This window comes from Melopsittacus undulatus, chromosome 19 (genome assembly GCF_012275295.1).
Source record: "Melopsittacus undulatus isolate bMelUnd1 chromosome 19, bMelUnd1.mat.Z, whole genome shotgun sequence".
NCBI lineage: Eukaryota > Metazoa > Chordata > Aves > Psittaciformes > Psittaculidae > Melopsittacus > Melopsittacus undulatus.
This window is the reverse complement of record NC_047545.1, coordinates 941,888-955,750: the sequence shown is the minus strand read 5'-3', so window position 1 is coordinate 955,750 and position 13,863 is coordinate 941,888. Positions and strand designations below refer to the sequence as shown.

The window sequence follows — 13,863 nt, the reverse complement described above, 5'->3', positions numbered from 1 at the left end:
TGCTGTCAAGTACTGTATTTGTCAGAGCCCTTTTCCCCAGTGAACCAGCCAGCTCCTTCAGAGGCTTCTGAGATTATATTCCTGGTTCAGTTTCTGTAGTGTCCTATGGATGTTGCAGGATCTTTGAATTTGGACTTAGTAGCTACTGTTGGTCTGTTAATGCTGTGGCCATCGTCAGTGGACAAAAAATGGGCTAAAGCTGTGTTATGGAGAGCTGGGAATGTGCTAGCAGCTTAAATGCCCACACATGGAATTGCAGAAATCAGCCAGCCCTTTTTCTGTGGCCTTTTGTATCTCTCATCTCTGAACTATGGGCAATACAAGCACAGATGGCAGGAGGGAGAAGTCTGTAACTGCCCCCTTGGTGAACAGGTATTCCTTGGTTTAGATGCTGGAGAATCCTTACCAGAAAAGCTGTGCCCAGGAACAGCTAGAATGCCATTTGGAAGTGACAAGGCACAGATCCCCTGGAAACCAGACTTCATTAGCTCCTATGTCCAAAGAATGATTTATTTATCCTGTTTCTTCAAATAACTGCCTTGGAGTACAACATAATTTGCTGTGGATGGAGAAATAATGCAGCAAATCTTGCTGTGAACTGCGTTGAAGCTGATGTTGCACACCAAAAACTGCAGGGGATCTGTGAGAAGCATTTGGGAGGGCAAATGCTACAGTTTTAGGGGGATTGTTGTGTCTTTGTGGGAGTTGGGATCGACATTTGGAATCCTTTTTAACAGGAAGAGTTGTTTCACTGATATTTGGGGCTTCAGTGATTCTGATTTACTTCTGCTTTGGCCAAGTTAAACAGGTGAAGGATCTCTAGTGACCTGACTCTTCTTTTCCCCTTCTCTTAAAGCCTCCTGCAGGATTTGTTGTCGCTGTGGCACCGAGTACATGGTCTCAGCCTCTGGAACCTGCATTCGCAAAGAGGAGTGTGTCCATCACTGGGGAAGGCTACGCAAGCAGAGAGGTATAGCAAAGCTATAGCAGAGTGGGCTTAGCTACATGCTAGCTGTGCACCAGCTTCCAAACAGTCTTCCTCAGCACATCCTGCCTCGGAGCTGAGTTGCTTTGGAGGATTCTGTGGCTTGTCATGCTGCCAGGTGGTGACAGTTCCGAGTTCTGTCACTGGGTGGCCTTGCCACTGCTGAAATCGCCTTGGAAAGAGCAGCTGGGATGTGGTGGTACCATCCTGGAAATGTACCCCTGGGGCTGGAGCAGAGGATGTTCATCTTTCTGCTTAAAAAGAGTAAAAGAAACAGCAAAGCTTCCTGTGCCTTTTTAGGAGGCTCACTGGGGAGCACTAGGTGTCTGTCACTGCCCACGAGAGTTTACTGGTGATTTACAGCCAGGCACTAACCTGGTTTGAGCTCTGCTGTGGTTTTCCATCGGAGCATCCAGGCTTCTAGAGTTTATCTGCCTGAGTATTGCTCTTTAGGTTCCCACGTGTGAATCCATACTTATTTGCCCCCTTTGTTTGACACATTATTATTGCTGTACTCATCCTGGGTATCTCTTCATGTGAGAGCTAAAGGTTAGATCTCTTGTTTAACAGCACTCTCCCCTTTGACTCTTATCTCTTGCTCTTTCAGTGCCAGGCGGATGGGAAACTCATTACAGCTGCTGCTCAGGAGCTGTGGGTTCACCGGGCTGCCAGGTTGCTAAAGTAAGTTATTGAGCAACACCTTTTTGTTCTCAATGACAGTTGTCCTCTGCTTACAGTGCTGATGGTTGTGTGATTGTTGCTTATGCCTTTAGAAGAACGGGTGCTTCCCTGAAGAGGGGAAACCAAGTACTTCTTAAATACCTTTTGCTATGCAAAGGGAGGAGAATTCAGTGTTTGGCAGGAGGGAGGAGACTGAGCTGTCTGGAGTGAGGTGGTTTCATTTGCTCTAAGCAAATGTCAATGGATTAAACTGCCCAGCAAAAACTCAAATACAGACTTCTTTAAGGAACCATTGAAATGAGAAATCAAAGATTTCCTTGCAAGGAGCAGTCCTGGGGCCTTGATAACACTGTGCCAAAACCTTTCTCCCATTTTTGTCTTTCCCAGAAGCCCATGCTAAGTAACTTTATGCTGTAGGCCAGATCTGCTCGTGGTTTTCTGTTTACTACATGCCCTTTGTTGTCTTAAGGGGAGGAACCTTCCTAAGGATCTTATTGTAACTCATAAATATTACACCTCTTTGAGGAGAAAGAGGGGGAAAGGATCCCAGCCCTACAAAGCAGAATGTAAAACCTGCTCAGGGATAGAGTTTTGGACCTTTGATGGAGCTGAACAGGGTCATATCCAGTGGAAGAGGTTCCACATGTATAAAGCATCTTCTTATCCCACTGGCTGAAAGACCTCAAGTGATACAGGGCCAGCAAGGCTGGCTGTAGGTTCTGGAGAGGTGTGTGTCCTTGTTCTGGCCAGAAGCTAGAGCTGAAAAGTGAATTCTGGGGAAAAATTCAAGGCTTTTTAAATAGGAAGAATTGTCTGTATGGGCACTATAAAAGCCTGCCCTGCACAGTCTGAAGTGAAGCAGGGATAGGATCAGGCAAGCTGCTGCTTCTGTTTCTTTTCATGTACATTGAGGATCTCATTTTTCATTGGTGTTCCAAAAAACCATCCAGCAGGGAAGTTGGGAGAATTGATAGGGCTATAAAAATATGACTGCTCTGCATGTTTTTGCGTGGCTGTTGTAGACCATAAACATTCATAGCCTTTTAAAAAGCACACAATGTCTCTAATAGGCTCCTACTCAATGAAGCATGATGCCAGTGCTCCAGGGCTCAGGCATCCTTTCACATCTGCCTCCTCGTTGTTGTGCTGCTGCACATCTCTATGTTCTTCTGGCTTCCTTGGTTTGCTCATCCAAATGAGTGAATTTCACAGGATCCTTTGGTAGATTTAAGGTTGGAGTCTGTAGCCTGCTCAGGATGCAGTGAGATACTGGGGAGCACAGTATCTTTCAGCTTTAAAGGGTGTTGAAAAGAGTAAATATTTGTAACAAGAAGCTGTTCTAAATAAGGAGATCTGTAGCTGGTTAGAAAAACAAATCAGTGTCTTCTTCCAAATACACTGGAGATGGGCCTGTCTGGGTGAGGGTGCAATTAGCCAGTGTGGCAGGAGGTGGCAGGGTGGAGCTGTGCTCGAGCAGATGAGTCTGAAGGTGATGTTCTTTGTGATAACTGAGTCTGCTTCTTTGGTCAGAAAAACAGAAGCAACTTCTCTGCCCTCCTCTCAGCAAGGAAGAATTGGACAGCTGAGAATATCTGCAGAAGTCAAGGCAGGTTGGACACAGGGGCTTGGAGCAGCTGCTCCAGTGGAAGGAGTCCCTGCCCGTGGCAGGGGTTGGAACTGGATAAGCTTTAAGGTCCCTTCCAACCCAAACCGTTCCATGATTCTGTGATCAGCTAGTGTAGAAAATCACCTTTTTTCTTTCCTGCCCTGCCCTGTTATATTGTATGACAGAAGGAGAGAGGGGCTTGAGCTGCAAGAGAGAGAAGCATTTACTATCTGTTGGCCTGGTAATCTGCAATTTCTGTAGCAAAAGATTCATGGACAAGTATGCTCCTGGGAAGCAACTAACCATGAGGCAGGCAAAACTTCCTCCTTATTAACCTCTAGAAATGAGAACAGAAATATTCCTGTTTGAGTGGGAAGTTCTCTTGGAGTGGACTTTTTGGATCCTTGTTCCTACAATCAACAGTTGTCCATCACACCCCTTTTTCTGTTGTCTTTCAGCAACACGTCCATGATGGGAGGAAGGAGAGCCTTGATGGCTTTGTGAAGACTTTTGAGAAGCTGCCTACAACTGATGGCTACCCTGGAATCTACGCATTAGACTGTGAAATGGTGGGTTCCTGATGATAGAAATCCCCTTTTTGGGGAAGGCTGAGGGTGTGGTACAAGTGGCTGAAGGAAAGCTCTGTTTTCTTACCATCTTCTTTCCTTTCTGCTCTGGGCTGTAAATCATAGTGGTCCTGTGCATTTAAATTAGCTCTTATTAATGACTTTTAGCAATGTGTGTTTCACCTGGGGACTGTGAGCACCCTTGAAAAGCTCTAGCTAGCTGGCCAGTACTGAGCAGTGTTTGCTGCCTGGCACTAGATGGGCTGCATTCTGGGAGTATTCCACAGTCCTCCAGGGAATGGCTCCATTGATACCACTTATCTTCATGTCTGCTGTTGCTTGCAGTGCTACACTAAGCAAGGACTGGAGCTGACAAGAGTAACAGTGATCAACTCTGACCTGAAAGTGGTGTATGACACCTTTGTCAAACCAGACACCAAGGTGGTGGACTACAACACCAGGTAAGGACAGTATTCCTTGGGTCCCAGGTCTGTGCTCAGAATCAGGAACTTGGGGGGAATGGCTGGGAGCACTTGTTGAAACTCCACTGACCATCACTTCCTAATGGCTGGGACACTTTTGGCCCTGAGGTGTGTTCCTTTAGTGAAGGGAGCCCTCCCTTCTGCTCTCACTCTGCAGATTCTCAGGTGTGACAGAGGAGGACCTGGAGAACACTAGCATCACCCTGCGGGATGTCCAAGCCGTCCTACTGAACATGTTCAGTGCAGATACCATTCTGATAGGGCACAGCTTGGAAAGTGACTTATTTGCACTAAAGGTAACTTGCATGTCTTGCATGTATACCTCTCTCTGCTTCTTTCCCCCCCCTGGTGTGTGTTAGATTGTCTCCTTTAAATTTAGGAGCTGTTCATTATCAATAGCCAGGAGGACACAATAGATCTGTCTTGTCTCTGAGCTAGTGTGAAGCTGTTTGTGGTGGAAAAACAAGGGAGTAGGTCATATGAGGATGAACAAGAGCAGGTTGGAAGGACTGATCCCAAATGATTTGTCTTTCACCCCTGCCATACAGTCAAGAATTCTTTGATGGTGTCAGCATCCTTTGACAGTGACCCTGGCTTGAAGATGTGGTCAGGCTCACAGCATCAACAGGGGAGGCTCTGGAGTCCCCTGTGACCTCTGGATGTCCATTGTAACTATTTCAGAAACAGGCCAAGCCTCTTTTTTGCCTCTGCCACTGGAAATAATCATCACAGTTTCTGTTGAATTGTCTGTTTTCTCTGAGTGAGGTTCTCTGCCTGGTTTGCTGTGATTTGTGGTGTTACTTAGATCAAGCTGGTTTGACCTTTCATCTGTCTTGTTTCCTGCCTGGCCCTCGTCAGTCTGACCTGCGCATCTCTCAGCCATATCTGCTGTCCTGCAGGGGAGGTCTGTCCTCTCCCCTTGCACTCTGAACACAGATCCCCAGGAGCTTGGCCAGGGGCACCAAGAGAACGTGCAGCAGGAAGGAGCTGAGTCTTTAGTCTGTGCTTACAAGCCAGAGCTTCCTCCAGCCACTCTTTATCATGTAGCTGCTTTGATGAAGAAGCTGTGGCTGCCAGCTCGTGGCAATGGTTTGGAAGCAGGAGGTTTTAATGCCTGCGAAGCGCTTTACCTCTCCGTGGCACCTTCATCCCAGCCTCTCAGAGCATTCATCATCATCATCAGAAAATTATTTACAGTTTTAACAGCACGAGATGACTGTGTTGGCCTCTTAGAGGCATGATTCTCTCTTAGCACTGCAGACACTGCCAAGAGAACGAACCCAAGAGCAATAAAGCAGAGTGTGACAGGCAGTGGCATGTCAAGTCATAATGTCTGAGGGCCATGGCAGTAAAGTTGACATCTCACTAATGGCCATGGCAAGCTCCAAATGGTGAGAGCATTCCCATTTTGATTTAAAGCTATATTACCCTATTTCCCCAGTCTTCCTGATCTCCATATGTAATTATTGTTGGGCCTGGGTGGGTGCCAAACTTGAGTGCAGTCGAGGAGAGATTATCCTTAACGTTGGCAATTCTATACTCCAAAGGGTGTAGGAGGTTGTTGCTGTTAAACTCCAGCTGTTCTCGGGCATTACAGAGCTGGACTGTTAAACTAGTAATGACCAAGATACGGATTGTCCCGCAACGTGAGCTGGTGCATAAGAAGAGTCAAGGCAGAGGAGGAGACTGGATTATCAAGGTCCTATCTGAGTCATCCTGTGTTGAGCTGGGCAGAGCTGTCATTTGGTCAGGCACACAGGTCTATCTCTGCATCTTACTCCAGTACTTGAGATGTGGGACTGCCTTCGTCCACGTTCCTTTAGCTCTCACTGAACTTGTGCCAACAGAGGATTGACCTAATTTTAGCCTGAGAGTACAAAATCAGTATTTAAAGAAAGCCATCTTACCCTGTGTTCATGGACTCTGTCAAATGTGGCCTTCTGGCCCTCCACAGGGCCCCTTGGTGAAGGCCAGGTAGCATGTGGACTGGTTCAGCATCTTCCTCCACCAGGATGACATGTCATACCTAGAGGATGGCAAACCTCTTGCCTCTCCTATGTGTCCAGGCACTTTGACCCAGCTGTGGGACCAGCCCAGGCCTCCCTCCCACACATTGTGTAGTTCCTTATGCCCAGAAATACAATATCTCTGTGTCTCATTTCATCCTTGCTTAGCTGGCACTGGTTATAAACTTCCTGTTGACTCATTGATGACGGACTGGAGGTTTTCAGGTCAGTTTGTACCTTTAAGGTTAGGCCTTTTCTGTAGAAGCAGTGTGATGTGCAGTGGGTTGAGTACAGTTTTGACTTGCTTGTCCACATCTTGAGAAACAGCTGAAAGGCTGTTACAGGCTTTGTGGGGTCAGTTGGTTCCTTGGCTTGGTTTTTCATTGTGAGAGACACTCAGAGCTATGCCACCTTCTCCAGGCCAGGGGATTAGGAATTGGCCTGGCCTGTTTGATTCATACAAACTGGAGCAGCCCTGAGTATCTGCTGCTGTGAAGGTACACTTAGGCAGGGCTTTGAGGGCAGTTATGGTGGCTGGCAGAGCACTGTGTGCATGCATCCTTCAAGGGGGAGTCATCTTTGATTCACCCAGAGCCTCTTGCAGGACTGGTTGGGCTGGAGCTTGGTGACAACATTACACAGAGCCCAAGAGCCTGACCCGAAGGAGGATGGCTTTAGCATGGGTAATCCTAAGGAGTGTCCGTCCGTGTGGGAGAGGGAAAATAAGCATGTTTGTTTCCTGCTCCCTCCCTCCAGCTTATCCATGGCACAGTGGTGGATACGGCCATCGTCTTTCCCCACCGCCTGGGTTTGCCTTACAAACGGGCTCTCCGGACACTGATGGCAGACTACCTCAAGCGCATCATCCAGGACAATGGTGAGAACAAGGAGGAGCTCAGAGTGGGGTTCTCAGGTCCCATCCCACCTGGATGTGGGCTCCTTAGACCTGCCCTGCTCTGCTCTCCCCAAGCCCCATCCTCTTGCTCCCAATCTTTGGTTTACCCTGCACACAGTGTTTGGCAGTAGCTGTGAATGGCTGGCATACAAAGTCTCTACCACAGTTTGTTTGAAGCCTGCTCTGAGGACCGGCAGCACTTGCTTCTTCCCTCTCTGTGCTAAGTGGGAACCAAAGAAGTGGTGTGAGAAAGCCAGAAGTAGCTCTGTCAAGGCTGTGTGATGCCCTCCCTTCCCTCTCTGGCAAACTGAGATTGACCTTCCTGTTTGAAGCATGGCATGTTCCTTTTAGTCTTCCTTGAGCACATTGGAAACATACTGCTGAGTAAATTGAGGCCTCTCTGACCTCCATAGCCCAAGGTCCTACAGACTAACAGGACTTCAGCCCTTAATTAAACAAGGGAGTGGTGTCAAGTTGAAGTCCAGCAAAGCATGTTTAGTGGAAATCCATCACTGCTGTTTATGATGATCACAGATGCCCCTGTGGTTGCTGTGGGAGAGGGCAGGAGTGTGAGGCAGGACGTTGTCTCAGGAAGCCTTGCTCTGTGTTGTCAGCAGAGGGGCTGCAGGGCTGTGGTGGTGACTGCCATCCTTGTCATTCTCTCTGCAGTGGAAGGGCATGACTCCAGTGAAGATGCCAGAGCCTGCATGGAGCTGATGGTCTGGAAGATCAAAGAAGATGCTAAAGTGAAACGATGACTTGCGCTTTCTCTCTCCTGTTCCTCCTCCACCTCTTTGAAGCAGTGCAATAAATACTCAGAGTAACACTGTCCACCTGTACGCAGCAGCATGCTACCCCAGGCTCCCCGTGCACTCCCAGGTATCTATGGGACTTCAGGACTCCTGCTGGCACTGCTGAATGGCACCAGCTCACTGCCTGCAGGTCCCTCTGACCAGATAATGGCTGTCAGATCCTCTTTACTCCACCTGAGGGATACTCTGTGGTACAATTGCCTTGTAGGCAAGGCGAGGTGGTTTTGAGTAGCACAGCCAGAGAAAGAACTTCTTGGTTCCTAAAAGAAGCTTTTAGAGGTAGGTCAGATATGTGCAGAAGGATCTTTTTGGTTCAGTTAAAGGTAGATCTTTTTCCTTTTCTTTCAAATGTAATGTATATTGCCTCTGTGCTCTAAAGTTGGTGGATTCCCAGTGCTTGGAGATGGGAGAGATAGAAGAAGGTTGGGCAGGAAGCTGTAAAGTGCATGGATTGCCTAGTTTGTGTGTGAATGGCAAGCAAAAGGGTGGTGAGAGCTGAGGGTCAAGCCATGTGGGAGGAGATCCTAGTGCAATCCCACTGTGGAGGAGAAAGCCAGAGCCACAAGAGGCAGAGGTTGTCTCTGAGAGCATGCAATGGGAGCAGCAGGTCAGAAAGGAATGAGATGGGTCAAGGGGAATTACTGCCTGCTGCAACCAGGTGATGTCTTCAGTGAGGGCTGGTGTCCTGGGCACAAGGGGCAAACCACGAGTGTCAGCCCTTGCCCAGAGCTCAGGGAGCTGTGTGTGGTAGTGAGGCAAGGGACAGAGGGCCTTGGACAAACTGGGCTCCCAGAGCCAGGCAGCAACTTGCAGCCTTCCAGGAGAGGAGAGGGGGAAGAGCAGGCGTTTGCAGGTTGGGATCATAGAATCAGCTAGGTTGGAAAAGGCCTTTAAGTCTAACCTAAGCTTCCAGCATGTCTCCAGTGAGCTGTAGGGATCAAGGTGTTTGGGAGCACCTAGGTGTAAGATTGCACCTAAGGGTGGCCCTTTGCAGTCTGCAGGACTTCCCATCAGTCTGCCCCTGAGAGCAGGGACTTGGTGCAGGCAAGAGCAAAAGCAATAGTAAAAATGACTCTTTTAAACCAATTTCTACATTGGTTGTTTTGAGAAGAGCAAAAGACCCAGATACTGTCTGACCCCTTGGACAACAGCAACTGTCCAGAGTGTGCCCCCATTGTGCTTGTGGCGACTGGGGCAGGAGCACACTGGTGGCTGTGGTTGGGGCAACAGCAGAGCAGCTTGAAGTGGTCTCTGGTAGATGTGGGTTTGTAGCTGAGGTCCAGGCAGCAGCTTAGCCCCTTTCTTAGCACAGCCACTGCCTCAGCTGGAACTGTGACCGCTTCCCAGTGGTGGCTGTTGATGGCCCTGGCACGGGTGAGCTGCGTGGCCCCAGTGGCATCGTGGCACAGGAGCTGCTGGGCTTTGGTTCCTGTTGGAGCTGGGGCTGGCAGGGCTGGGTTGGAGGCTGGGGATGTGCTGTGTGTCCCCCAGCACATCCTGTGACCGGTCCCATCTCTGTGCCCAGTGTGGTGGGGGCTGCTGGTGTGGCTCTCCCCATCCCACTGCTGTCCTCAGAGGTGAGGATGTGGCTTCCAGGGCCTGACCTCTACCAGGCTCTCCTGAAGCCACCAGCAGCAATGGGGACTGTACAGTCCTGTTACTGCTGAGCCCTCCTGAGCTGCTTCTGCCGCTCCCAGCCTGTTTGTTATCCCAACCCTCAGGCTGTGCAGCTCCCTGCCAGTGCCCCAGTGCTCCATAGGGCACATCACATAGAATGTGATCACATCCAGCTCTCCTTTGCCAAGCTGCCTCCTTCCCTGCTGTGGGGCTTCCATGTGAAGCAGCCTTGGGACACCTTGTCTGGTCCCCCTCTCCCATTGCCTGCAGGGAACAATCTGTTCCTGCCCAGGCTGCAGGAGAGTTGGGAAGTTCAGGGCTTCCTAGCCAGGCAGGGAAGAGGCTTCTGCCTCTTTTCCTTCTTCATCCCCCTGTTTATCTTCCCCCCTGGCTGCAGTGTACCTGGGGCAGCCTCCATCTACCCTGCAGCCACGTTAGAGCTCAGAGCTGGCACTTGCCTCCAGGTTCTCCCATTACTCTCCAGGCAGTCCCAGCGGACCTCACTCATTCCCTTCCCTTTATCCCACGGTTCACTTGGGACCCCCTAAAATGAGGCTTCTGCTTCCACCTGCGCTGTCGCTGTGGGTCTGAGCAAGTGCTGGACCCCTGTAACACTGTAAACCCAGGAGCTGGTGGTTGGTGAGAGGGGTTTGGGTTGTACAGAACTGTTGTAACCTGTAACTTTTTGTAATTGTTTTTAATAAAAGGGTGTTGACTAAATGCATGCTCCTGAGTCTGCCTCTGCTCTGCCTGCGGCCGCATCGAGGAGCAGGGATGCTGGAGCCATCCCAGAGGTGAGGAGAACATGGGCAGGCTTCCCTGGAGCATCCTTTTAATTTGCTGACAGGACAAGGGGAATGGCTTGAACCTGCCTGAGGGGAGACTGAGCTGAGCTCTGAGGCAGAAGCTGTTCCCTGTGAGGGTGCTGAGGCGCTGGCACAGGGTGCCCAGAGAAGCTGTGGCTGCCCCATCCCTGGCAGTGTTCAAGGCCAGGTTGGACACAGGGGCTTGGAGCAGCTGCTCCAGTGGAAGGGGTCCCTGCCAGTGGCAGGGGTTGGAGCTGGAGGAGCTTTAAGGTCCCTTCAGCTCAAACCAGGCTGGGATTCTGCAGCTGCAAGAGGAGGCAAAGGCTGGGGCTGCACTTGCGGTCTCAGACCCTCCCTCTGGACAATCCTTTCTCCCCCCTCCACATGATGCCCTGAGCCTCTGGGCAGCAGCAGGACAGGTCCTGGCTCCTTATTCCTCCAAGGCAGAGCTGGGCTGGGACCCCAGGAGCACCAGCAGCCACCCCAGTGTCCAGCTGCTGCAGGAGAGCCCACATCAATCTCACAAATGGGGCAGGAACTGGAGTGCCAAGGGAAGAAGCTGATTCAGCAGAGGAAGAGGTGAAGGTAAAAAGTTCAAATCAAGAAATAAGAGGCTATTAGATGACCTCACTGGCAATGTGTTTTATTTAACGTGCTGGTGATGGCTTGGCAATGGCAGCGGTTACTTGGGATGCTATAAAAGTCACAGCTAACCCATGTTCTCAGCCGCCTCTATGGGCCTCTTGAGGTGCTGGCTGTGCTGAGCTTTGGCAGTCGCCTCCTGACTGACACCTGAGGTGGCACCAGCCATTGGGGAGCCTCTGGTGCCCAAAGCATTTTGCTTTCCTGCTTTTCCAGAGCCTGGAGGGTGGTGAGGAGCCTCCGAGTGTCCTATGGGTCATGGATTGAGGCAGGAGGGAGCAGCTGGAGGCACCACAGACACAAGTGCCTCAAGTGCATGGTCAGTATCTGCCCCTGAGGTCTGGGATGTTTGGTTGTCCTTGGAAGACATCATCTCCTGGGGTTACTGCTGGAGCTGGGGCATCAGCCATGGCACCGGCCCCCCGAATCAGTGCATGGGGGCTGTGGGGCTCAGTCCCAGCCCTGAGCTTGCAGCAGGATGAAGTGGGTGATGCAGTGACCGAGGTCCTCCTGCACCTTCCAGCCACAGCAAACTGGGCAGCCTGGGGAGCTGGTGCTAGTGGGGGGCAAGAAACAAGATCACCACCAATGCCCAGCCCTGTCCCCTTGTGCCTTGGCCTGAGGTCGCTGCAGGGTGGCCGGGAGCAGAGGGTGCGGAGCAGGAAGGGGACTGGTTGAGCTGGTTTGGGAGGTGGGGGAAGTTTTTGGGTGTTGGAGGCAGGTGCTGGGTGCCAAGAGCATCACTCATGGCTCCATGGGGTAATCTGGTCCAGGGGCTGGTGGGAGGCAGCAGCCATGCTTGGGAACAGGAGTATCCTGGGGTGCATCAGGAGCAGTGTGGCAGCAGTCAAGGGAGGTGATTCCTCCACTACTGACCCTGGTGAGGCTGCATCTGGAGCAGTGTCCAGTGCTGGGCTCCTCAGGACAAGAGCTGCTGGAGAGGGTCCAGTGGAGGCCATGAGGATGCTCAGGGGTCTGGAGCATCTCTGATGAGGAGACATTGCGGGAGCTGGGCCTGGTTGGGCAGAGAAGAGCAGACTGAGAGGGGATCTCATCAATGCAGATCAATAGCACAAAGGTGGTGCCAGGAGAATGGTGCCCAGCAACAGGATGAGGAGCAGTGGCCAGAAACTAAAGCACAACATGTTCCACCTCAGCATGAGGAAGAGCTTTCCATTGAGGGTGGCAGAGCCCTGGCACAGGATGCCCAGGGAGGTTATGGGGTCTCCCCCTCTGGAGCCATCCCAAACCCACCATGGGCACGTTCCTCTGGGTTGCCCTGGATGATCTCCAGAGGCCCCTTCCAACACTGATGATGCTGGATTCTGTGATCACATCTCCCAGCCTGGACCAGAGCTTGGGGCATCAATGGGAGCCGGGGAGGTGGCGGCTGGAGCCCCAGGACTGCAATGGGGCTGTTCCCATGCTGAGGAACAGCCCCTGTCCCACAGGGAACAGTTCTAAGTTCTTATCACCCTTTTCCCTGAACAAATGGGCTTTGTGGCTGCTCGGCCGGGTGGAACAGGGCACCCGGAGCCGCTTGGGCCACAGGCAGAGCAGAAACACCAGCCTCAGAGGTTTAACCCTTCCTTGCAAGAGGCTGCGGCAGGACCAGGGGCACCCGGAGCAGGGAGACACTGGAACGGTCACCGCGATGCCCACGGGAGCATCCTCTCCCTGGTGCTCAGTGCATTGTGCCTGGGGGAGCTCAGCTGATTGCAGGGGCCATTGATGGGTGAAATGTCACCTTCGGTGGCTGCAGTCGCCAGGGTGACCTCAGCCATTCCCCACCAGTGTTACTGGTGCTGGGTCCCTGCGCAGGGACACCAGGGCAGGTGTGGAAACCCTTTTCCTTCCTATGGAAGCAGCAAGTGGCTCCAAAGCCTGGGGGGAACATTGAGGTTTGGGACCCAGGGCTTGGCCATGCCCAAGTGGCCCCTGTCCCTTCCTTGTGCTGGTGCTGCCATTGTCATTGGGTTTCTGTGGGCAGAGGATGGGAGCAGCAGCAGGAGAGGGCTGGAATGATGGAATTCCTCACATGTGCTGCTCCAGGTGTCAACGCCTTGGGAGCTACCAGGGAAGAGCAGGCACAAAAGGCAGGTGATGGGGGGGGGGAGGAATTCATATGGATAAACTCCAGCTTGTCCAAGCACAGGTTGCAAATGGTCTTCATCAAAGGCAACTTGGAATCCATCTGCACGGACAGGAGGAGCTGGGCTCAGAGAGCAGGAAGAGAGGAATTCCATGTGTGTTTGAAGAGAGGGGCTGGGATAACGTTAACCCAAATCCACCCCAGTGCCGCAGGTCCGGTGCTGGCCAGTGTTCCCAATGGGGATGTGGGGATACAGGAACCCGACGCTGCTGGGTTGTGTAAGGACCTAGAACGAGTTGTTCCCGACTGCTCAGGAGATGCTTTCTGGAGGATCAGGGCAGTATTTGGGTAATTGCCTCCGGGTTTCTGTGGCTGATTGTGATGAACAATGAACCTGCCGACGGCTGATGCCCAGGACCACTGCAGTGGGGCTGCTGTGCAGGAGGAGGGCAGGTTGGGATGGGAGAGCAGCGGGGCACGGGGCTGGCTCTCATCTCCCCTCTGCCACCACCAACAGAGCCGTTCCTGGCCGCAGTGGGGTTTGCAGTCACCGAGGGACTGCTCGGAGGCTGCTCGGCTCAGCCTCCTCTTCCTCCCACCTTCCTCAGCCTCCAGGGCTCTGGGGGGGACTCAGTGCTCCCCAATGAAACCAAGTCCCCCCCATTGCTCCCTG

General features: G+C 51.7%; 1 protein-coding gene across 4 annotated transcripts in view; it reads left to right on the top strand.

Moving 5' to 3' along the window:
- REXO1 (RNA exonuclease 1 homolog) overlaps positions 1-10,374 on the top strand; it is a 37,131-nt gene extending 26,757 nt beyond the window's left edge. For 3 of the 4 annotated variants that reach the window (XM_034070660.1, XM_034070662.1, XM_034070661.1), the window contains 7 exons: positions 857-970; positions 1,593-1,666; positions 3,731-3,841; positions 4,184-4,299; positions 4,478-4,616; positions 7,083-7,203; positions 7,891-10,374. In XM_034070660.1, the coding sequence (XP_033926551.1) occupies positions 857-970; positions 1,593-1,666; positions 3,731-3,841; positions 4,184-4,299; positions 4,478-4,616; positions 7,083-7,203; positions 7,891-7,979 (764 nt within the window). In that variant the 3' untranslated portion in view covers positions 7,980-10,374. The remainder of the gene's footprint in view (positions 1-856; positions 971-1,592; positions 1,667-3,730; positions 3,842-4,183; positions 4,300-4,477; positions 4,617-7,082; positions 7,204-7,890) is intronic. The other variant, XM_034070663.1, reaches the window with a different exon arrangement.
- The last annotated feature ends 3,489 nt before the right edge of the window (positions 10,375-13,863 follow it).